Below are 24,904 nucleotides of genomic sequence, written 5' to 3'. Positions count from 1 at the left end.
CGTTCAGATTCTTATAAAAGATTTCTCTAGCGTAAAACACAAGAAGTAAACCGACTATGAGATTATCCCCCCCCCTTCCCCCACACACACACACCAACACTTGAACTGTCTGGCGATGCCCTGTTATAGATTTGGGCCAACTCTTTGAAGTGTGTTCACATAGAGATTTAAAACAGTTTATTCTAGATTGCAAAACACATGTTGCACACTTGTATTGCAATTATCCCCCCCACCCCACACACCCCCACCCCCACACAAACACACAGTACTCTCTGGGTTGTAAAATATGTGTTGCACACTTGTATTGCAATCATCCCGCCTCCCCCAGCACATACCAACACTTGAACTTTGCAGGAAAGTCAGTTAATTTTTTGTGTATGGTGTAATTTGCATTAATGTTTCATTGGTAGAAAAATTGCATTATTGCTTTTGCTACAATGTAACACATTTCAATACAACACGGATATGATGCAATGAAAAAAAAAACTATTGCTCAGCAGCAATAGATATTACTATAGCTATAACTATAAAATGATTTAGCTATAATTAAACATGTTTAGCATGGATGAATATGAGTCAGTGAAAACAAAAGTGCAATGGTTGCTGTGCAACAGAATGCTGTTGGGCCTCTGTACTAGCAATAAGCTGGAAATAAACCTACGAAGCTCTATTTTCCAACATCAGTGACAGAATATAAAATCAGTGATACAGTCCTAACCTCAGTATCTGAGGAAACGGATTTAGGGGTCATTATTTCAGAAGACTTAAAGGTAGGCAGACAATGTCATAGAGCAGCAGGAAATGCTAGCAGAATGCTTGGGTGTATAGCGAGAGGCATTACTAGTAGAAAGACGGAGGTGCTCATGCCGCTCTACAGAGCACTAGTGAGACCTCATTTGGAGTATTGTGCTCAGTACTGGAGACCATATCTCCAGAAGGATATTGATACTTTGGAGAGAGTTCAGAGAAGAGCTACTAAACTGGTACATGGATTGCAGGATAAAACTTACCAGGAAAGATTAAAGGACCTTAACATGTATAGCTTGGAAGAAAGATGAGACAGAGGGGATATGATAGAAACTTTTAAATACATAAAGGGAATCAACAAGGTAACAGAGGAGAGAATATTTAAAAGAAGAAAAACTGCTACAAGAGGACATAGTTTTAAATTAGAGGGGCAAAGGTTTAAAAGTAATATCAGGAAGTATTACATTACTGAGAGAGTAGTGGATGCATGGAATAGCCTTCCTGCAGAAGTGGCAGCTGCAAATACAGTGAAGGAGTTTAAGCATGCATGGGATAGGCATAAGGCCATCCTTCATATAAGATAGGGCCAGGGGCTATCCATAGTACTTAGTATATTGGGCAGACTAGATGGGCCAAATGGGTCTTATCTGCCGACACATTCTATGTTTCTATGAAAAAAAAAAAGTTGTCATTCTGAGTAATGAGAAAAAAATAAAAAATAAATTGTTTCACAAAGCAAATTTTATGTAAAATTCAGAGAAACAGTCGAATCATTTTTTAATTTTTTATATTTCACTGGTCTCTTGTGGTTACTTACAAATATGTCTTGGTCTGTGTAGATTTGTATTTAGGATTGCCCTAAGCCTGGCCCATGACCAAAACGAACAACAAGATGATGGCTAAGAAACTAGTGATTGAAGTGGTCTGCAGACATGGGTTGCCAGAGGTCATAAAAATTAGTAGGTGTACCCATATTACTGGTGAACTTATGAAGGAGACCACAGCAACCCTAGGGATAGAACAAGCCTTTCATATGCCCTAGCACCCCCATAGTAGTAGCAGGGTGGCACCCTGAAGTTGAAAATTTAGAAGTGTATGGAGGAAACTCAGCTTCCTTAGGTGGAACATTTACCTATTGCATTGAATTCTGTCAGAACCACCCCAAGAGGGAGATAAAGACTGTCCCATATTAGATACTCTTTGAGAGTTTTGTTCAGCAGCTACAAGCAGCTACAAACTGCTAATGGCGTACCATCCAGCTATGTCCATAAACTGCATGAGGATCAAATTGAAACTCATAACAGTGTTCTTTCTTCCATTCCAGATCCCAACTGTATCCAAGGAACTCATAAAACCTGGAGACTGCATAGTGGTAAAGAGACACGTCAGGAAGTTTTTAGAGCTGAGATAAAGTGAGTCAGCCCCAAAAGAGCTCACTACAGCCACCTGTGTGAAGCTCCAAGGCACAGACACTTGGAACCATGCTTGTCTCTGAACTTTGAGAGAGTTGTCAAATTATTGTTTTGGCCTATTCCTAAGCTATGCAAAAAGGCTAAGTATCTAGAACAATACCATCCAGCTACGCAGAACAAGAAGCTGATGATGACTGGTACTACTCCTCCCAGGTATGATGCTGTTTACATACAGAATACAGCTCAATGAATGGGTAAAGAGTTAGAAAAATCCCCCAGCTCCTACTAGGGTAGTTGGAAGAAGATGGTTGTCAATGTATGTAAATGAGAAAAAGGCGAGGGGGAAATGATAAAGATAAGATTCTGCATTTACAATACATATTACACATCCCCCTTCATCTGTCTTATTGTAGAGTCATTTATAGATCATAAGCTATGTCCATAGGATGGTGCTATCTGGACAAAACCATTATTTGGGGGCTAGGAAAACCTCTGTATGGACATATCTGTACAATTTTTCCTGTACCCCATGTGATTTGCATCATGTCTAGTATTCACAGTAATAGGTAAATTTGAAATTTAACCCTGGTGGTGTGATAAATTTATTTTTTGGGCCAGATATATAGATGATGTGTTTTTGGTGTGGAATTGCGATTTGGACCAGTTTAAATCTTTCATGCAATTTCTTAATACAAATGAGGTGGGTCTCTCATTCACCTTCAAATTTCATCCTGATACGCTTACTTTCTTGGATGTGAAGGTGACTAAACAAATTGACAAATTGGCCACTACTCTCTACAGGAAGTCCACTGCAACTAATAGCCTATTGCATTGGGACAGATCCCATCCAAGAAATTTAAAGAAGGGGATACCTCGAGGTCAGTTTTTGAGAGTCAGGAGAAATTGTTCAGAAATGGAACATTTCCATTATGAATCCAGGAGGTTGCAGGATCGTTTTAAGGCTAGAGAGTACCCACAAAAGGTATTGAGAGACACATTTCAAAAAGCGAGGGACTATAACAGAAGCTCTCTCTTAGTTCCGAAGAGATCCGTCTCGGAAAAGGAGGTCATCAGAATTATCTTCACGTTTGATGTGAATAACGGCCGGATTAAAGATAATTAAAAAATATTGGCCCATTTTACTTTTCGATCCGGATGTGGCTGATGCTCTACCATCTAGGCCCGGTATCACATTCAGGCGGAGGGGGGGGGTCCCTCAGAGATAGATTGGTCCATAGCCATTTCACACGCCCAACACCGCCAGGGACGTGGTTAGATCGCAAACCACTGGGGATTTTTCAATGTGGCTCATGTGCAGCACGTCGTTACATCAATAGGACTAAAAATGGGACCTGTTCAGTAACTAACCAGAATTTTGAAGTAAGAGATTTCATTAATTGCCGTAGCAAGGGAGTGATATATGTATGCCAATGTACATGCCCCCTTGATTACGTGGGAAAAACCTTTAGAGAAGTTTGTCGGAGAATTCTGGAACACATTAATGATATTAAAAAACAAAATAATACCCCGGTGGCAGATCACATCCTGGAATGCCATAATGGTGACCCTAAAGCCATCTCCTTTTTCGGCTTTAGAATTGATACTTCCATCCCCCAGAAAGGGTGACTGAGACCGACGGATCCTCCAAAAGGAGACGGAATGGATATATAGATTTCGGTCCCAGTCACCCGGGGGTCTTAATAAGAGATTGACATTCTCTTACTTCATTTGACCCTGAATTTTACTTGTCCCTGCAAGTAGCCCCACCTCCTGTACCACTGGAATAATGTCATCCGCGCGTGAAGCGCAAATTTACATTTATATACTTTTGGCTGAGTTTATACCTTATCAGCTATTTTCATTAATCTGTATCATGCCCTTTTAGACATACTCCTCACTGGGTTGACAAATCCTTTTAGAATCTAATAGGAATAAATTATATCTTATGAACATGTTTGTAACCAACCCCCGTTAATCATATCTTGATCCTATGTATATGAAGGCTCCCAGTGGTTGCTGTTTATTTATTTATTTTTCTCTATATGTGCATTGAACTTTATTTATAATATGTAGGTACTCTACTTTATCCAATTGCACATAAGTATTCTGTATGAGTTGAGTATTAGTTCATTGTATTTTGTGTTACTGGGAGCATTCTGTGTTATCTGAAGTAACTGCAGGAGCAATTACAGCTATGCGTTCTACTCTGGAATGCATATTTATTCTGGGGGATGGTCTGGCACGCCTCCCGTGCCATGGTCTAAGCCCTGCAGCACACGCCTGTAATACTTTATTGGCGTGCACTCCGATGATTAGGAGAGGGGGCGTAACCACCCATCGAGCAATGCCCTCTGTCTTTGCATTGGCATGTGCTTCACGTTGTCTTTGCTATGTATGTGCTGGCGGAGTGAGTGTGGCTTGTTGTTCGGGTCTAGTGACACCTCCTCCCTTGCTTGTCCAAGTACCTCGCTGGAACAGAGGCTTGGCACGCAATACGTTTGTTGGCAGTGAAGGTGTGCTGAGCGGTGGGTCTGCTCTATCTGGCAGCCCTGGTAACCCAACCCCCAACCCTTTTAGGTGTGCAATAGGCAGTGCTTGTGATGGACATATTATCTTACCTATGAGGGCACTCTTATCTTGTGGCTGGATGGAGGTTTTACAATCATTGCTCTTGACTGACATTTCAGTGCACCTATGAGGGCACCCCCTCCCTTTTTTTTTTTTTTTTTTTTTTTTATGGATGGCTTTTTCCACCTATCGGGCCCTGATGAATGCTAAGCAAGTTCCCACCCATCCTCTTTAACTGTGTCTCAGTTTAGAGTATGTTTGGAGCTATCATCTGCCCCAGGAATCTGTTGATCCATATATCGAGTCTGTGAGTATATGACTCATCTGGCAACACCTAGCATAATGGTAGGATAACCTTATTATCTGCTATCCTCTACATATATGGTGGCCTTATAATGACACATGGTATGATTAACTATTTGTGGATCTGGTTCCATTGTATCTTATTGTTTTTTGCCATTTAACTTTTCGGTCTAATCCCCTGAGGAATCCTCTGTCCATCTGGAGGAGGAAACGTGTCGGGACTGACTATATAGGTGTGCATTCTAGGACTGGCTGTACTTAGGTATAATAAACAGTGTCTGAAGGATAGGCCAAGGACATAATAAGGAAAGTGCAGTCCTAGGAACGAGGATGCTTGAGCCCATGTTGTTCTTGATGATAGCTTATTGCAGTGTATAGGACCTTTATGGATCCAAGTTATATGATTTTATTTTATTTAATAAAAGTTACGTTTTAGATTCTTGCTTTCAGTGATATCTCTAAATTTGAAATTTACTTTACACTGATTTGACGAATATAAATGTAATCCCACCTAATTATATCTGCTATTAAAATTCTCTGTAGGGCTTTGTTACCTAGAGACAGATACATAGAAACAGTGTATCTACGTCTTTCTTTCTTTCTCTCCGATGCTTCATAAAGGAATCAATTTGGACCACGCTAAAAGACTTGGAGGACTTTTAAAGGCTCTCTAAAACTCCAGAAAAGAGGGTTTCCATAACACCTTCAAGACTCTGCAATTTTCCATTTTTGCTCTGTTGTTTTTTTACTCCCTGTCATATTGGAGCCATAACTTTTTTATGTTTCCATTCACATAGCCATATTAGGGGATTTATTTTTATTTTTTTCGCTTAACAAGTTGCACTTTCTAATGTCAGCATTTAATATTGCAAATGATGTAGTAGGAAGCTGGGGGGAAAAAATTCTAATAGGGGTGAAACTGAAAAAAAGCAATTCCGCTGCAGTTTTATTGGTTTCCCTATGTGGTGAAACTGACCTGCTACCTTCATTCTCTGGGTCTGCAAGATTACAGTGATAACATATTTTATAGTTTTTCTTTTGTTTTAATGCTAAGTACAAATTTGGTAAAATAAATAATTTTGCATCACCATATTCTGACCCTCATAACCTCATAAAATTTCTATAGCACTGTATAACAGCTCTTTTTTTTTATGTGGGCGATATGTAGATTTTATCAGTGTTAAAGGGGTATTATCATCTTAATGATCTCTGTTAAATCTGTTAATGATTTAACAGTGATTATTTTTCTAAATATATTTAATTAACAAATCCCCACCCCTTAGAAAAAAATAAACCTATACTTACCTGACTGTTGTCTTCCGTTTCCCCTGGTTACGGCCACCGCGCTTCTCAGGAATCGTGGTGGCCGCGGGTGCGCAGACGTCTTCTTTTCTTCTCCCGGCCGGCTGCGCACTGTACTGAACGCGCACGTAGAGTCCGTGCATGCACCCTGGTGACTTCTTCCTGTCAAGTATACTATACTGGCCAGGAAGAAGTCACCAGGGGGCATGCGCGGACTCGGTGTGCGCGTTCAGTACAGCGCGCGGCCCGGCCAGATAGAAGACATCAATGAAGATGACGCCCGCCCCCTGCCGAAACCAGGAAGTAGACGGCGCGCCGGGAGCAGGTAAGTATAAACCTGCGTCTTGAGAAAACCCCTTTAATTACTTTTTATTTAACTTTTTGGGGAGGTGAAGCAACAAAAACAAACAAACAAAAAATGGGGAATCAGCCATTTAGATTTTTTCCAATAAAGATAAATACATTTACATTGTAATAGTTTATTTATTTAAATGGGGAGATTTGCTGAATTACATTTTTAGATTTTGTATATCATTATATTTTTTTAAGTCTCCCTAAGGAACCTTAAAGGGGTTATCCCATCTCAGACAATGGGGGCATATCGCTAAGATATGCCCCTGTTGCCTGATAGGTGCGGGTCCCACCGCTAGGACCCGCACCTATATCGAGAATGGGGCCCCGCAAGTGAAGGAGGGTGCACTGCGCATGCACAGCTGCCCTCTATTCATTTCTATGGGGTCGCCGAAAATAGCCGAGCGCTCGACTATTTCCGTCGGCCCCATAGAAATGAATGGAGGGATGCTGTGCATGCGCGGTACGCTCCTATTTACTTCTATGGGGTCCTCCAGCCACAGCTCTCCCCGCACTGTTCTCGTAATAGTGAATAGTGCGGGTCCCAGCATTGTAACCTGCACCTATCAGACAATGGGGGCATATCCCGCACCTATCAGACAATGGGGGCATGTCTGAGATGGGAATACCCCTATAACATGAGATCTTGAGATCACTTGTCCCATAGACTGCAATAAATTACCATTGCAGTCTATGGGATATTCATTATGAAGGCCTGAGGTTTTAGAAGGCCTGAGGTTGCCACATCAACCAAATGACTCTCAGTGTGGAGCTGTTTGGTGCAAGGGAGTGCAGGACTCCTGGGAAAAGACTTCTCAGATGACACTGTCGCAATTGACCATGGCATCTGAGTAGCTAAATTTCCACTATTGATTTTTGTAAAACAGCAAGTACCTGGTGGCTATCAGCCTTTTAGCATACCCTGACTTCTACCCGTACATATATAGCAGGGGTCAGGAAGGTTAATGGTAATCTCTTAAGTTCCTAAAGTGTCATACTGTAGACTAAATAGCAGGCCATTTGTCTTAGCACCAGTTTTAGTGACTACTGTCATAAACGTGTCTTACCTGAATCCAAGGCCACCGGTCATTTTCTGCTGAAGTCCAAGCATTTACAAGACCCTTTTTATTAAGTCTTGCAAAATACGGGTACCACTTTTGTAATCCAAAAAGAGCCCTGTGAGTTGAGGATGCTGTTATTTGTTGGTTGGAGATGATCCCTCCTTCCATTCCAAGAGGTCCAGAGCATCCTGGTAAATGAGAAAGCAAGAGAAGATACTGTATGTCATATATGTATATTTGTTAATATCATTTTCTAGTATCTCATAGTATCTAAAACACAGTGCAAAAAAAAGTCCCTGTTTTACCAACTTTGTTACTACTACTTTAGCAGTCCAATGTCAAACACAGCTCAGGACCCATTTGCTCCGGCAGATAAACTGCCCATAATGACATCATTTGGTGATACAGTAAGCCATTTAATAATATTTTTTATTTTTTTCTTCTGGCTGGGACATGAACATGATCACCCGAGCCACTTTAGCTAATAAATGACCTCAGCAGTGCTGTGTCGCTAGGGAACTATGTCCATGCCCCGGCTGGAGGAAAACAGATTAGAGACCAGAATATGGGGGAATAGGAGTGAACATGCAGGGCTGTTGCAGCAGGGAACAAGTAAATATCAATTTCTCAGTAGGCAAGGCAGACTAGGTGCATTATGTTAATAGTTAATATTCGTGGAAAGGAGAAAGACTCAAAAAATGTCAATCAGATAAAATCTCTTGATCAATAGTCACTTCTTCAGTAATCTATGACATTGCAGTATACTGTGCCAATGATGTTTTTTTTTTATTCCACAACCATTAAGTAGTTCATTATACTATGATGTTCCACCAATTGTACAAAAAGTTTCTTAAAAGTTCAACATCATTTATTGATTAGTTCTTTACTATTGCTTAGTATTAGGCTACTTTCACACTAGCGTTTTTCTTTTCCGGTATTCTATGGTCTCCTCATGCTGCTTCCACCTCACCACTATGTCATAGGTCCACTCTGTGGACTTCTCATGCTGTACCCACCCTCACCACTTCAAGACTGGTCCACTATTTTGGCTTTCGGCCTGGCTGACATCATCAATTATTTGACCTTTCTTTTGATCCTGTCTGTGTAGCAGCTGTAAGGCCTGTATGGCCCCATAAAAATTGGCTTATAATTTGGTAGCCAAAAGCAGGAGTGGTTACAAAACACAGAAGACATGCAATTATTCAATTCATGTGTCATCTCTGTTTTAGATCCACTCCTGTTTATTTTTGGCATTAGCAATACAGCTTGATTATTGAGAAAATAATGACAGTGAAGGTGAATCCTCCCACAGGCAGGATCCGTTTTTTGTGGGTTATTGTTGTGACGGATCAGAGCAGAGATGACACGTGAATGGAATATTTGCATGTCTTCTGTGTTTTGTACACACTACTGGTTTTGGCTACCAAATTATAAGCCAATTTTTATGGGACCATATCATACAGGCAGACAGGATCAGTTATGCGTCTCATTTTTCTTTCCTTCTGGCAGATCAGAAAAGGAGACCACAGAGTGGCCCAGTGACATAGTGGGGAGGTGGCAGCAGCATGAGGAGACCACAGAGTAGTGATGTGGCAGCAGCATGAGACCACAGAGTGGCCCAGTGACTGAGTGGGGAGGTAACAGCAGCATGAGGAGACCACAGAGTGGCCCGGTGACAGAGTGGGGAGGTGGCAGCAGCATGAGTAGACCACAGAGTGGCCCATTGACATAGTGTTGAGGTAGCAGCAGCATGAGGAGACCACAGAGTGGTGAGATGGCAGCAGCATAAGGAGACCACAGGTTAGTGAAGTGTCAGCAGCATTAGGAGACCATAGAGTGGCCCAGTGACATAGTGTTTAGATGGCAGCAGCATGAGGAGACTAGAGATTGTCCCAGTGATACTGTGTTGAGATGGCAGCAGCATGAGGAAACCACAGAGTGGCCCAGTGACATAGTGTTGAGGTAGCAGCAGCATGAGGAGACCACAGAGTAGTGAGGTGGCAGCAGCTTGAGGAGACCACAGAGAAGTAATGTGGAAGCAGCATGAGGAGACAACAGAGTGGCCCTGTGACATAGTGTTGAGGTGGAAGAAACATGAGGAGATCACAGATTGGTCTCCTCATGCTACTGCCACATCACCAATCTGTGATCTCCTCATGTTTCTTCCACCTCAACACTATGTCACAGGGCCACTCTGTTGTCTCCTCATGCTGCTTCCACATTACTTCTCTGTGGTCTCCTCAAGCTGCTGCCACCTCACTACTCTTTGGTCTCCTCATGCTACTGCCACATCACCAAAGAGTAGTGAGGTGGCAGCAGCATGAAGAGACCACAGAGTAGTGAAGTGGCAGCAGCATGAGGATACCACAGAGTGGCCCAGTGACAAAGTGTTGAGGTGGCAGCAACATGAAGAGACCACAGATTGGCCCTGTGACATAGTGTTGAGGTGGCAGCATCAGAATAGTAGCTGAAGCAGGTAGCCAGTAAAAACAGGCCTCTTTTGTCAAAGTGTAGGTGTGACACTATGGATGATCTAGTCTGATGCATCAGGCACTTGTGTTATAAAATCCTGGCTGATCCACACCTGATTCATCTTCACAAAGGTCAGTTTCTCCTCATTCTGGGTGGACAGGTGAGTTCTCCTTAGGATAACTATGGCCCCCGCCGCACAAAACAACCACACTGCTGGAAGGGCAGGAAAGCTTGTCCAGGGTAAACTCGGCCAGTTGAGTCCACAAATCGAGTTTGGCTGTCCAGTAGTTCAGAGGATCTTAGATGTGGGGTGGAAGAGTTCATTCCAAGTATGCCACAACCTGCTGGTTCATGTTCTGCTCTATGTCTACCTGCTGCTGCTGGTGAGTAGTTTCTTCAGTAGGCGGGTGAAGAAAACTGCTCATAGGTGACTCTAGACTTAATTAGCTACTGATGGAGTTGGTACTGCTCCTGTCCCCCCCAGCAGCCATGCAAGTGGAAAATGAGCGCAGAGGGCCCCCCGTGGCAGACCTACGTGAGTATGGGCGATGGCGCACATACTGACTACATAGTAGTTCAGTTTGTCCTCCCTCTCAGCAGGCGCAAAAAAGGCCCCCATTTTGGACCAGTAGCCAGGGTTTAACATAGTGGAGAGCCAGTAGTCACCCCTCTGGCGAATGGTGACAATTTGGCTGTCACTACACAAGCAAGTGAGCATGCAGTGGGCCATTTGCGTAAGTGACTCAGAGGGACTCCCTGCCTCCATTTTCATTGCATACTGCCACAGTGTGTTTGGGTCCTCTGCTTCCTCTTCCTCATCACCCTGTAGCTCCTCTGGCTGCTCCTTCTCCTGTCAGCTGTGTAGAAAAAACACCAATTTTTCTACACATTGCTTGCTTGTGATTGAATGTCCTCCTCTTCCTTCTTCTCCTCCAATAGTTCAACCTCCACAGGGCTCATGTGGCCTTGAGATGCAGTCACCATGTCTCCTGTCCCCTGGCCAGTCAGATTTAGCAGCATCTGCTCCAGGACATGAATCAGCGGAATGGCATTGTTCATCCCGTAGTCCTGGCGACTGACAAATAAAGTGGCCTCCTCAAAGGGCCTGAGCAAATGGCAGGTGTCAAGCATGAGCTGCTACTGGCTGATATCAAAGATTCACAGGGGAGTACTCCTGTCTGCTTGGATCATCAAGAAATTGTTTATAGCATTTGTCTGTTCGTATAGTCGGTCCAACATATGGAGGGTGGAATTCCCACAGTTTAAAACGTTGCATATCAGCCTGTGTTGGGAGATGCCGTTCTGCCGCTGCAGCTCAAGGAGGGTGTGCTTTGCGGTGTACGAGTGGCTGAAGTGCATGCAAAGTTTCCTGGCCATTTTCAGGAAGTCTTGCAGATGGGAGGAAGTTTTCAGGTACCACTTTACAACCAGATTGAATATCGATTTTGAGTTGTCGAGGAGAAAGCCAAGATTCGATTTCTTGATGAAGGACGAGGAGCAGTTCCTTCCCTGTGTGACTCCGTTCACCCAGGTATACTAGGTGTAGAAAAGCACCGTGCCACATGTGGTATGCTGGAGGGGCGCTGTGAATTGTCCCTGCAGTGGAGGCTGAGGACACGGTAGAAGATGATGAGGTAGAGGCGGGCATTGTCACAGGACCAACGGTGTGAGAACATAGAGGCAGAAGCGGTGTCACCTGGCCAAGTTGCTAGTTTGGCTGGGCAGGAACCACATTTACCCAGTGGGCCATAAAGGACATATATTGCACTTGACCATAGTTACAGATCCACATGTTGGTGCTGCCGTGCACTTGTCAGACACCGACAGGCTCAATAACTGGCCCACCTTCTGTTCTATATATGTGTGCAGGGCTGGTACTGCCTTTTTTGAAAATAAATTATGGCTTGGGACTCTCCACCTCGGCTTGGCACAAGACATCAGTTCTCTGAAAGGTGCAGAGTCCACCACTTGAAAAATGGCAGGGACTGCAGCACCAGCAACTTGGACATGAGCAAGTTCAGATTCTGCGCCATTGGATAAGTGCATGCATACTCTTGTCTCTTGCCAATTGCATCGGTGATCGATTGCTGACAGAATGACCGACAAAAAGTAGGAGGAGCAGGAGCATCAGGACTAGCAGATGATGGGAAGGACAGACAGCTCCCTTCGGCTGAGGTGGTGTAGCCTTGACTGCATGGAATTGGGTGTGTTCCACTGGGTGATGCAGTGGTTGCTGCAGCACGCTGGACCACCTCATCGGAGCCACTGTTCTCCCAAGCCTCTTTATGGTGACACTGCATGTGTTGATGCAGGGCGATGGTCCCAACATTGGCACCCTGCTTCACCTTCTGCCCACAAATTCGGCAATTGGCCATATTCACCTCCTCCGGCATCCTATCAACAGGCGGTCTACCCCAGGCACGTTTGGCTCCCGGCCTCCCACTGCTGCCATCCTGCAGACTCCCGGCCACGCTACCGACTTGCTGACTTAGCTGCTGCCTCACACGCAAGCTGCCACCCTCTTCTCCTTCTTCACCCGGCTCCCACGTGCGATCGGCTTAATCATCATCCACTACTGTCTGCACGTCACTGTTCCCCTCAATGGTCTCATCTGACAGCTCACAACATCAGCTCCCACGCAACTCTCATCATCACTACTTGCCCGTCTACCGGAGGAAGCGGCAGCTCTCTCCTCCAGAACTTGGCTGGTCAGTAGCTGCTGACTGTCCTTTAGTAGCTCATCCTCGCTGAAAATTGGAGCGGAGCCTACGGCATATAATACTTCTCTAGCAGAGGTAACATAAAAGGACAAAGGCAGGTTGAGGACAGGTGAGGGCACAGGGCCTGCTCCTGGGCCATGCCAACTAATCATTGTGTCTGAAGAACCAACCGACTCTTTGCTGGGGTTGTCTGATGTAACTTGTGACAAAGTAGAAGACAGATGCAACTATTCAAGCACCGCTGAGTTGCTGGTCAAGACACAACGGCTAGATGACACCGGAAGCTCAGGCCTCGAGCTGCGACTCCTGCCACCACCATCCCCTCTTCTGCTGCCTGCGACAGAAACATTTTGGCCACTGCCCTTTCCCTTTGAAGAGCTTGTCACTTGTCTGTCTGACATACTGTTAGATAAAATAATTAAATTAAAAAAAAATAATACACTCCAAACAAGCTGTAGAACAATGTAACATGACCGCAGAGTGGAAAAAAAATGTAATTGTTTTTTTCCACTAATACACCCCAAAAAAGGCTGTAGCACAATGTAACTGCACTGCAGGACGGCAAATAAGATGCACTTTTTTTTAAACTTATACTCCCCCCAAAAAAGCTGTAGAACAATTTAACTGCACCACAGAACAGCAAATAAGATGTAATTTTTCTTACACTTATACACCCCCAAAAAATCTGTAGTACAATGTAACTGCACCACAAAATGGCAAATAAGATGTACTTTTTTTACACTTATACACCCCAAAAAAGGCTGTAGTACAAAGTAACTGCACCACAGAACGACAAATAAGGGTGGGATCCCACTAGCATTATGGAGTCCTTTATGGCTTTCCATATGCCAGGATTATAATGGAACATAACGGAATCCATAGGATGGAATGCAAAACGGAAGCCTTTAAGAGGCATTCCTTTTTGCGTTGTCCTAATGGAAGTCTATGGGAAAACATAATGGATGCATCTGGGTCCCTTTATGCAACACAGAAAACAAAGTCCTGTTGACAGGACTTTGTTTCCCATCTTGCATAACCGGAACCAGACGGATCCGTTTTGATTCCCATATACTTCTTTTAGGACGGAGAGCAAACGGAATGCCTTTAAAAGGTGTTCGTTTTGCACTCCGTCATAATGCAAGTCTATGGGCAGCAAAACGCATCCGCCCTTCCGTCTTATATGGAATATGGATTCCACTATGTTCCGTTATAACCCTGGTATAAAGGAAATCCATAACGGACTCCATAACGCTAGTGTGAACCCACCCTAAGACGTACTTTTCTTTACACTTACACACACCAAAAAAAGATGTAGTAGAATGTAAATGCTGCAGAACGGCAAATAATATGTCCTTTTTTTTTTTTACACTAATACACCCCAAAAGAAACTGTAGAACAATTTAAATGCACCGCAGATCTGGTTAATATGACGTATGTATATTTCCTATAAATACACCCTGCAACACAGCACTTGCACCCCAATAACAAACAAGGTTTGCTGGAATTACAGAGGTATTATCTAGTGCAAACCTAAAAGCAGCAGTATAATAGCAATTTGGATCCCCAAAAAGTGCAGCAAGGTATAATAGTAATTGTTACTATTACCCAGGCTGTACACTCTCCTATTGCACCCTGTTCTCCTTTTATAGCATGGATGATGCCTCCGTATACTTTTCCTACACCTTGAATAATCTTTCCCTGAACTTGTAAATATATTTTTTAGCACAATAAAGTTTTTTCTAGCACTGTCCCTAGCGCCTGCTGATGTCTTTCCCTGCACCAAGTACACTGGAAAATGGCTGAATCCAAGATGTCTGAGGCTATTTATAGGGTTGTGACATCACAAGGGCTGTCTGGCTGCTGATTGGCTGCATGCATGGCATTGTGGGGGATCCCTCGTTCCCATAGTTCTTTGGTCCATGTCCTAACATGTGCAGCAGCCATTTTAGTGTATTTCGTAATGTAATTCTTTACCACGAAGCGTGAGTAAATTTGGATTCGGTGCAAATCTAAATTTTTCCTGAAATTCGGATCGAAATTCACTTTGTCAACTTCGATTCACTTATGTCTATTGATTACCATAATAAACATTTCATGATTAGTAAGAATTAAAATAAGATAAATGATAAAATTCATGTTTAGAATCTATACTTGCACTATAATTCTGTGAAATGTGGATAATAATTGTAAAGAGCTCATAACATGGTATACTGTATGTCCTTAGGACTCCATGTATGTCCTTAGAGCTCTGTTTGTACCGAAGTAGATATCCCTAGGTTCACACTTGAGCCTGTTACAGTTAGCGGAACAATAATCCTTCAGTCAGAGTAGTAATCTTATATCTACTTTTAAATAATATTATAGAAGTATTGTCCTTATTTGGATCAATTGATATGGATCTCGTCCTTAATGTAGATCAATTAAAATAAATCTCCCAGAGATATATTAAAAGCAAATTTCATCAAAAAGAGGCCTCTTTATAAAAAAGGAAAACTGACATCAGTACATAAATCCTTGCATAATAGCGGCTGCTTTAATTATTTGACAGAACATCCTATTGGGATCAATTAATAACAGTTTGTGTCATATTCAGTATAACAACGTACGCTTCCACATGTATTCGGTATGTCCCGGCTGAAAGCTGTTATTGCAATTGTTGAGCGTTGTTAGTTGCCGAACCTTGGAGTCCCACGCGGTGTCCCACCTGTCAGAGGATTGCCGGTCTCAGTTATCCCTCTTGCTGTAGGAAGGATCAGAGCAAATCTAAGTTTGCCGTCTCGTATCTCCTCCTGCATCAGATGTGCTGGTGACCCCAAAGGATTCCTTTGTTCTGTGCCGCTAATAGATTCACTCTTGTAGAATTCACCAAATGCCTTTCAGAGTTACATACTCTTTCCTCAGTGGGGAAGGAGCATGTAACGCCAAACGCGTTTGGTGAATTCTACAACAGTGAATCTATATAATAAATCTATTTTGTAATTAGATTTCAGTAATGTTTTACTATTTCATTTATAATAATAACAACAACAACAGCAGCATTTTACATTTGAAGAATTTTCCCATTCTCTATGACAAGAACACTTGAATGCATGGTGCTGCCTACGTACTGCACATTTTAATTTTACACAAATGGCACACTTAAATTAACATACATTTTAATATTACTACAGCTGGCATAATAATATTAACATTCATAGGCCTTTGGGCACATATTTTGAATGGGCACTCTTTAAAACAAGTTGTTTTTATGGTATATTCATTGTATATACTATGAAAGTCTAAGGCTGAAATCACATATGCAGTACTTGATATAGCTTCTGATGCAGGTTTTTTGAGTTGAAAAACAGGCCGCGCAAGATTTCACGCTAGATCTTCAAGCAAGATGGCAGCAGCCGGCTCTTAGCAATCAAATGGATGAGGTATCTTTTTTTTTTTACATTTTACACTGTATTATTACTTTCAGATGCTGCTATCAGCTATGAATGCAGCATCTGAGGGTTACAATGATGGTGAGCGGTGCAATCACTGCTCCTTGTAATAGCACCCACTACTTACAAAGAAATGCGATTTTTTTGTTGTAAAATTTGGCGAAACTTTTTTTATACTTCACTCATCTCTAATTGCATATGCCTTTTTTATAAATTAGGTGCATCTCATGCCAGTGCAGGGAGATCAAGACTTGCATATAGGTATGCCAATTTTAATAAATGTATCTTAATGCATCCTCTAATAAGAGCTTTAGCTGTATCCCAGGTAAGGAGGGATTATCAGTCTGAATACTATTATTTGGGATGTATTCATGCCACCTAAGACCCTCACGTTTGCCAAAAAGTCCTCATCTGAAGCTATGCCATAGAAAATCATCATAAAATATAATTTTCTTAGCCGTCTTGGGGGTCATTGACTTATCTATTTACTCCACCATCTAGTTTGTGGCAACAATAGGTCACAGATTTTGTTGTATGCCATTTGCGTAATAAAATTTGCAACTTTTTCCTGGTCACGTCACTCTTCCAAAGTTGCAAGAAATAGGGGTTTGGCATGAGCAGCAATTGGAATTTTTAATAAATGTCCCCCATGTACTTTCGTTAATACAGGGATAGCGGATTTTTTGGAGAATCATCTTTTTTCAGGGGCTGTAAACTCTTTACATTCCAACAAATTGTACACCTATTGTCTATTCTTAGCAGGGGCAGACTGTGAACTTGAAATGGCCATAGTAAAAAAAAAAAAAATACTAAAAGTATCCCCATGTTGTAAGTGGGTCTAAACTGACAGAAGGCATAGTAACACATGTAGCTAGGGACAACAAAATACTGCCCTAGCAGAACCAAATACCACAGTTCAGCACAAAACAATGCCTCTGCAAAACCAAATACCACAGTGCAGCCTGAAATACTGCCATCCATGCCACAGTTTGAAACTGTATCATGGTCTTGAGAGTGAAAATACAGTTGAATTCAGGCATAGTGTTTAATCCAGAAAAAATATAATAAAACTTCACAAAACAAACTCAACTCTCCTCCCACTGTTTTATCTTTTAATAATGTAAAACTGTATCTCTCTGCTGTTTTAATTCAAGCATTCAGTTACCATCCTTCCTATCCCTGTCTAAACAATATATGTAAAACAAATCAATTCCCTCAAATCACACTGATCAAAAATAAAGTTTTTGTGTGAGGAAACAAGTACAGACTACGTCCCCGTGTTCCAAGGATCCAAGATCTCAGAAATTTGTCTCAAGTCAAATAGAAAGTCCAGACAAATAATGGTTAAATGGCTGCTAATAATTTCCATATCTTCCTGCATAAACTCATCCTGGTTATGTGGTGATCCACTTCATCTTCCTTATAACAGCAGGGGAAGTACCTGTTTTTTTAACAATGTTTCAATGAATTGCATGGCCTCCTCTGGAGTGCTGAATGATTTAGTGCTACCCTCTCGATGGAATATTCACAGCATTGCTGGTATTGAAGGTAGAGTCAAATCACTTCTTAACTAACAATGAGCAGACAGTGTTGTAAGTCTTCCATATCTTAGAGACTTCAGCTGAGTAGTATCCAAATATCAGAGCCTTATTGCCTCTCTGTCTGATAGAAGAACATGCTTTTTTTGGTAAGCTTGCAATGGTGGCCTTGTCTGCATATTCCAAGTATTTTGCAATCCTTGGGCGAGACCATACGAGACCATACAGAGCCTCCATTTGTCAGAGCTTTGAGTGGTGGCTCGACTCCATGAGCCCTTTCCACCTTACATGGAAAATCTAGGCCAAAACCTTGAGGTAAGTTAGTAAAGCTAATTTTTGCCAACTGGCCCTGTTCAATATCTTCTGGCAAGCCTATGATATGGGAACTACTTTTCCTCAATCTATTTTCAAGATTGTCTATCTTATGCAGAAGCTCGTGATTGCATTTGAGAACTTGCCTTTTTTCAGATGTGCTCATTTGACTTTGTCCTCCATCAGGCTTAATCACTGTTCCAGCTCTGAGATCTCCAGCTCCAAGATCTGCTCAGAGTGGGCTAGCCTATTACTTCACCTTGTACAGTATTTGGGGACATGCGGATGCTACCATAACTTCCAAGGGGGTCTTATTGTCAAGGACCAAGTGTTTTGCAACCTCAATAGCTAGATGTTTGCATGAAATATCCAATTCTGGGAGGATGTTCTCCCCTTCACTTTTTTGCTCCTGACTGGCAGGGATCTCATGTCAAATGTGGTTCAAATGCCATGTGCCATGAGGTGCCATGGTCTCTCTTTGTGAAAGAGGAGATAAACTGATAAGTGCTCCACTGCGCAATAGAAACATTATTTGCCCATAAGGTGTTCCATGCTGTCTAGACCTCTTCTCCAGTTTTTGCACCAGTTCTGAGCAAAAAGAAACAGTTAGGTGCCCAGATAATTCAAGGCTTTTCAGCTGAGTTCAATGCTGATCAACCCATCATGCATGGCTAGAACTGGAAGTCTTGAGGAAAGTTTTAACTCGGTGGAATTTATCATTTTATAGCCTTCAGTGTACTTTCTTTATAAGGCTAATTTCACACTAGCGTTTTTTGCGGATCTGTCATGGATCTGCAAAAAACGTTTCCGTTACAATAATACAACCGCATGTATCCAACATGAACGGGTCAGGTTGTATTTTGTCTTCTATAGCCATAACGGATCAGTCTTGAACACCATTGAAAGTGGGGGACAGATACGTTTTCTATTGTGTCAGATTGTGTCAGAGAAAACTGATCCATCCCCATTGACTTACATTGTGTGCCAGGACGGATCCGTTTGGCGCCGCTTCGTCAGGCAGACAGGCAAAACACTGTCTGCCTCCAGAGCATAATGGTGACTGAATGGAGGCAAACTAAGGCATTCTGAGAGGATCCTTTTCCATTCAGAATGCATTAGGGCAAAATTGATCCGTTTTGAACCGCTTTTGAGAGCCCTGACCGGATTTCACAAACGGAAAGCCAAAACGCGAGTGTGAATGTAACCTACCTGGACAAAAGCTAAATGAGGTCTATGTGCTTTGGGCAGCTGCTTAGCATTTCCAAAGATTAGAAGATCAGAAGGCTTCACTTTTGCACAAATATACTTTCCTGGTGTTTAAGGCTGCATGTAAAAGTGAAATATCTGCCATGATCATGCAGTAATGAATAGAAATGAAAACATTATCTTTGTTCGCACTTGAAAGGTTATGTATAATGTAGATCTCAAAATCAAAAGGTTAGCATTCATGTTGTTAGAGGGTTACAAGCTAAAAATGGAGACATTAAAGACACTCTGTCATTATAAAGTAGATTTCCTGATACTGCATTACATAGAAAAAGATTAAAAATGCTATTGAATGTAAGGAAAAGCTGTGTCTGTTCTATTGTGATGGCAATAAAAGTTAAATATATTCTCTGGCTGTAAAATTTTACAGTACAAATCTTTATGGCTAGCTTCAACCAGGCATCTTTCCTCTTCCATCAAACCTTCTCCCCTGCCTAGATAAGAAGATCTATATTCAAAAAAGTAATAGAAGAAAACAAAGAGGTCATAATAATTTGTGTAACCAGATAACCAAAGGCAATTTGACATCTGCTAACATGGAAAACTATGACAGTATACTATCTACTGTATGACATAGAAAAAAATAATAATCTATACACATATGTAGAGCGGACCAGGAAGCAAAATGATCTTTATACTCTCTCAAAAGCTTTAATGAGGTTGTGCAAGAATGGGGGGGGGGGGGGGGGGGGGGCACCTCTCCCCCCACACATACTTGGCTGGACCTGTAAAGGGAAGCCAACTTAACTGCCTCCTGGTGCTGGCTCTTTGCTCCTTCCATTCCCAGCCTGTGATGTTCCACTGCTCCTTCACTAAAAACATATGGTTTGATGCCTTCTGCAGCCAATCACTGGCTTCAGGGGTGACCAGATGACCTTGCATCATGTGACCATTTGTCATGATGTAATGGGAGCTGACCAAGTGGGGAGGAAGTTGACAAACTGCCCCCCCCCCCTACATTCTTGCACAACCCCTTTAAATCTCTATGCTAATCTGTGGATTTAAATGCTGCATCTAGGACTTTATACTACATTTCACTATTAGAATTAAAGGGGTTTTCTGGTTTGCATCAACATCCTTTAAAATAATCATTTATGAAGGTAGCTGTAATTTTGTAATGTTTTTATTTTACTTTTATTGCTCCTATCTTCCATTCCGGACTGTGGTCACATGACCATGTCCATGCAGCTCTTTCTTTTTTCCTGTGATGTTATGTCCATGAACGTGTCAGAGCAGCAACAGCGGCAGTGATAGGGGAGCGTCTATGTGACTGGCTGGGTGATAGGAGCTCTAAAGTCGCTGGGCACTGTTAGGGGAGGTGCTGGAGCTGTGGCACAGAAAGGACAAGTGCATCCTGGGTTTGGTGGCATAGGAAAACCCCTTTAAGTTATAGTAAGGCCGAAAGTAGTATTGAGCAAATAGAAGTATCTGAAGTGGAGTTCGATACGAATTTCAGGAAAAATTCGATTAGTCAAATTTCCTCTTGTTTTGTGGTAATAAATCAATTTTTCCAAAAATTGTGGCTGAAAAAAATAACACTCACCTCATCCATTTGCTCACAGAGAGGTGATACGCTCCCGTCTTGATTGAAGAAAACCCACCAAAGGACCTGCAGTGAGCGTGATGATATATTACCTTGTGAACACGCTGGGAGTGCGCAGTGACATCATCGGTGATGCTTTCTTCAATCAAGATGGGAGCATACGGACTCTCCATGGGCAAGTGGATGGGGTGAGATTTTTTAACCCCTGATTAATCCCTGAAATGCTCAATGTGAGTCACAGATGCCGCGATCAGCCTTGAACACGGCATCTGAGGGGTTAAATGACTAGGGGTGGCGCGATCTCTGTTCCCCATAGAGCAAGTAGAAACAAAATCTCCTACCATCTACCACACTTTGTACACTTAAGTTGCAGAGATGAATTTGTCATTTTCTATTTTATATGCACTTTGAAGTAAATAACTAGGCTTGCCTGCAGTCCTGTGTAAAAAGCAAATACAAGCATACTGTAAATGATTGCCAAATAAACATTAGTACAACTGATTTCCAAGCCAGGAGCTTCATGTCCATCATAGTGACTGCCAATAGTTACTATAGCCATAAGCATCTTGATGCCCATATTCCAGTGGTAAATAGGGTGCATTGTATGTTAAAGGCTATGGACACTTTTGTCGGGAGAAAATGATTTAACATATGTTAGTGGTTACTTTGAGAAAGTGAAGCTGTACTTAATATTTAGACCCCTGATATTCAGTTTGCAACCTGCTCCTAGTTTCAGACTTTTCTCATCTGGACATGTACCTCCCAGTAATACATGCTGGGCCTGTGTGTTCAGGATGATGCTGCTTTCCCTCAGCAACTGCCTTGTGTGTGCTTTCCTCCCTATCTACAGCTTGCGTAAGCTGCACTACTTGGATGATTTCCCCCTCCTCCATGAAAGAGCAGAGAGAGCCTTTAGAAACAGGAGCAGGACACACACCCTGCAGAAGCAAAATGGTACGAAATCGTCAATCAACATTTTCTCTTTTAAAGTTGCTTAGTTTTGCATTTGGGAAGCAAATAAACAATAAAAACTGTCCACGACCTTTAAGTTTATACAGCTAGTATATTTTGAGAATCCTGATAAATGTAAAGCAATGTGATTTAAGCCTACCACACTGGATAACAATGATGCGCAACAGTATCTATGTGAAAAAGGAAGTAATTACATTCAGGCTTTATGAGAAATACGATCTGAATGGGTAACAGCTTCATTGTGCGCTCCCTGGTTAATTGGTTATTGATTTATTCTGTAGCATGACATGTAAAAAATAAAATCATTGATCCCTTGATACAATTTATAGGTTCCCAGCTCTATTACGATCACATGCATGAGAGGCACAGAAATCAGATGCAATCAAAAATGAAATGCACATCAACCTGACAAAATTATATTGATTTTAACAACAAAAATGTGATGTAAAATACTCCTAGAAATGTATAGACAAGTGTCTGTGACTGTGCATTTGAACACTTTACCTCCATTGAATAGCATTCTGGCTATGTGTGTCTCTACCATGGCACTATTATTAGCCTATACATAGAGCTGATAATGATTAATAATACTATTATGATTATTATAAATGTATAAAAAAAAAAATCGTGACTCTCTACTTTTTAACACTATAATATCACCAGATTTGTACCTATGAAACTGGCTCACCTGTTACGTGTGCGCTTGGCCGCTGAAGGCATCTGTATTGGTCCCATGTTCATATGTGTCTGCTTTACTGAGAGATATGAAGACTTAATATATGCAAATGAGCCTCTTGGAGCAACAGGGGCGTTGCCATTACACCTAGAGGTGCTCAAAAGTGATGAATAATTCAGATTTTATAAAGCCCTATGGTAATTGATTCACCATATGGTGTAGCTCAGAAGTTCTCTTGCAAACTTCCAACAAACAGTAGCAGAGCACACTGAATATTATTAATCTTCTTCATTCCACAGATAGAAGTACACAAATGTATTCATAACATACCAAAGTCCATATAAAAAGTCCAATTCACGGAGGCAGACAAAAGCACATCACTTTTCTACCACAACGTTTTGGGGGGTGGCCCCTCCTTCAGACATGCTCAGTGTGCTTCTCAACCTGAATACATAATTATTAGCACATGTAACAAAGATGTGAGTAACAAATATTTACCATATTATAGGCATCCCTAGTAAACACGATACTGAGTATAAACACAGACTGCTCGCTACTATGTATAATACTGGAACATACAGCACATGTGCAAAGGTTTAAAGTAAACATAAATGTAGCATAAAGTCAGAATATTTCAAAGGAATACATTAAAATAGTAGTCCTCAATTTAACCCCTTACTGCTGACCGTATCAAGGGAGAAGATCCAAAAAAACTCTTTGCAATACGGTTAGCCCTATGGGGTTAAATGAGAAATATTCAGACTTCATGCTACATTTATGTTTAATTTAAACCTTTGCATACAGTGCTGCCCATAATTATTAATACCCCTGGCAAATTTTGACTTAAAGTTACTTTTATTCAACCAGCCAAGTAATTTTTGGATGGGAAATGACATAGGTGTCTCCCAAAAGATAATAAGATGATGTACAAGAGGCATTATTGTGGGGGAAAAACATTTCTCAGCTTTTATTTACATTTGAGCAAAAAGTGTCCAGTCCAAAATTATTCATACCCTTCTCAATAATCAATAGAAAAGCCTTTATTGGTTATTACAGCAATCAAACGCTTCCTATAATTGCAGACCAGCTCTTTGCATGTCCCCACAGGTATTTTTGCCCATTCATCTTTAGCAATAAGCTCCAAATCTTTCAGGTTGGAGAGTCTTCTTGCCATTACCCTGATCTTTAGCTCCCTCCACAGATTCTCAAATGGATTCAAGTCTGGACTCTGGCTGGGCCACTCCGAAACGTTAATTTTGTTGTCTGCTAACCATTTCTTCACCACTTTTGCTGTGTGTTTTGGGTCATTGTCATGCTGAAATGTCCATTGGTGCCCAAGGCCAAGTTTCTCTGCAGACTGCCTGAGAAATTCTCTTGTATTGCTCTTTTTTCATGGTGCCATTTAGGCCCCTTTCACACGGGCGTTGCGGGAACACCCGCGATTTTTCTGCGCGAGTGCAAAACATTGTAATGCGTTTTGCACTCGCGTGAAAAAAAGTTCGGGCTTGGGACCGGTGTTCTGTAGATTGTATTATTTTCCCTTAATGGCATTCTGAATACAGAATGCATAGTCAAATAGCGCTGGAGGGGTTAAAAAATATATATATTTATAACTCACCTTAGTCCACTTGTTTGCGTAGCCCGGCATCTCCTTCTGTCTCCTTTGCTGAACAGGACCTGGGGTGAGCATTAATTACATGAACAGGACCTGTGATGACGTCACTCCGGTCATCACATGTTCCATCACATGATCTTTTACCATCCCAGGTCCTGTTCAGCAAAGGAGACAGAAGGAGATGCTGGGCTACGCAAACAAGTGGACTAAGGTGAGTTAAAAATGTTTTATTTTTTTTAACCCCTCCAGCGCTATTTGACTATGCATTCTGCATTCAGAATGCTATTATTTTCCCTTATAACCATGTTATAAGGGAAAATAATAATGATCGGGTCTCTATCCCGATTGTCTCCTAGCAACCGTGCGTGAAAATCGCACCGCATCTGCACTTGCTTGCGGATGCTTGCGATTTTCACGCAACCCCATTTATTTCTATAGGCCTGCGTTACATGAAAATCGCACGATATAGAGCATGCTGCGATTTTCACACAACGCATAAGTGATGCGTGAAAATCACCGCTCATGTGAACAGCCCCATAGAAATGAATGGGTCGGTATTCAGTGCGGGTGCAATGCGTTCAACTCACGCATCGCATCCGCGCGGAATACTCGCCCGTG

General features: G+C 41.9%; 1 protein-coding gene across 2 annotated transcripts in view; it reads right to left on the bottom strand.

Annotated features, from left to right (window-relative positions):
- EDIL3 (EGF like repeats and discoidin domains 3) overlaps positions 1–24,904 on the bottom strand; it is an 869,353-nt gene that overhangs the window by 317,478 nt on the left and 526,971 nt on the right. For both annotated transcript variants that reach the window (XM_044276012.1, XM_044276013.1), the window contains exon 5: positions 7,751–7,932. In XM_044276012.1, coding sequence (XP_044131947.1) covers positions 7,751–7,932 — 182 coding nt within the window. The remainder of the gene's footprint in view (positions 1–7,750; positions 7,933–24,904) is intronic.

Source organism: Bufo gargarizans, chromosome 1 (assembly GCF_014858855.1).
Source record: "Bufo gargarizans isolate SCDJY-AF-19 chromosome 1, ASM1485885v1, whole genome shotgun sequence".
Lineage (NCBI taxonomy): Eukaryota > Metazoa > Chordata > Amphibia > Anura > Bufonidae > Bufo > Bufo gargarizans.
The sequence above is the reverse complement of the archived record's forward strand: the minus strand, read 5'-3'. Positions and strand labels throughout refer to the sequence as shown.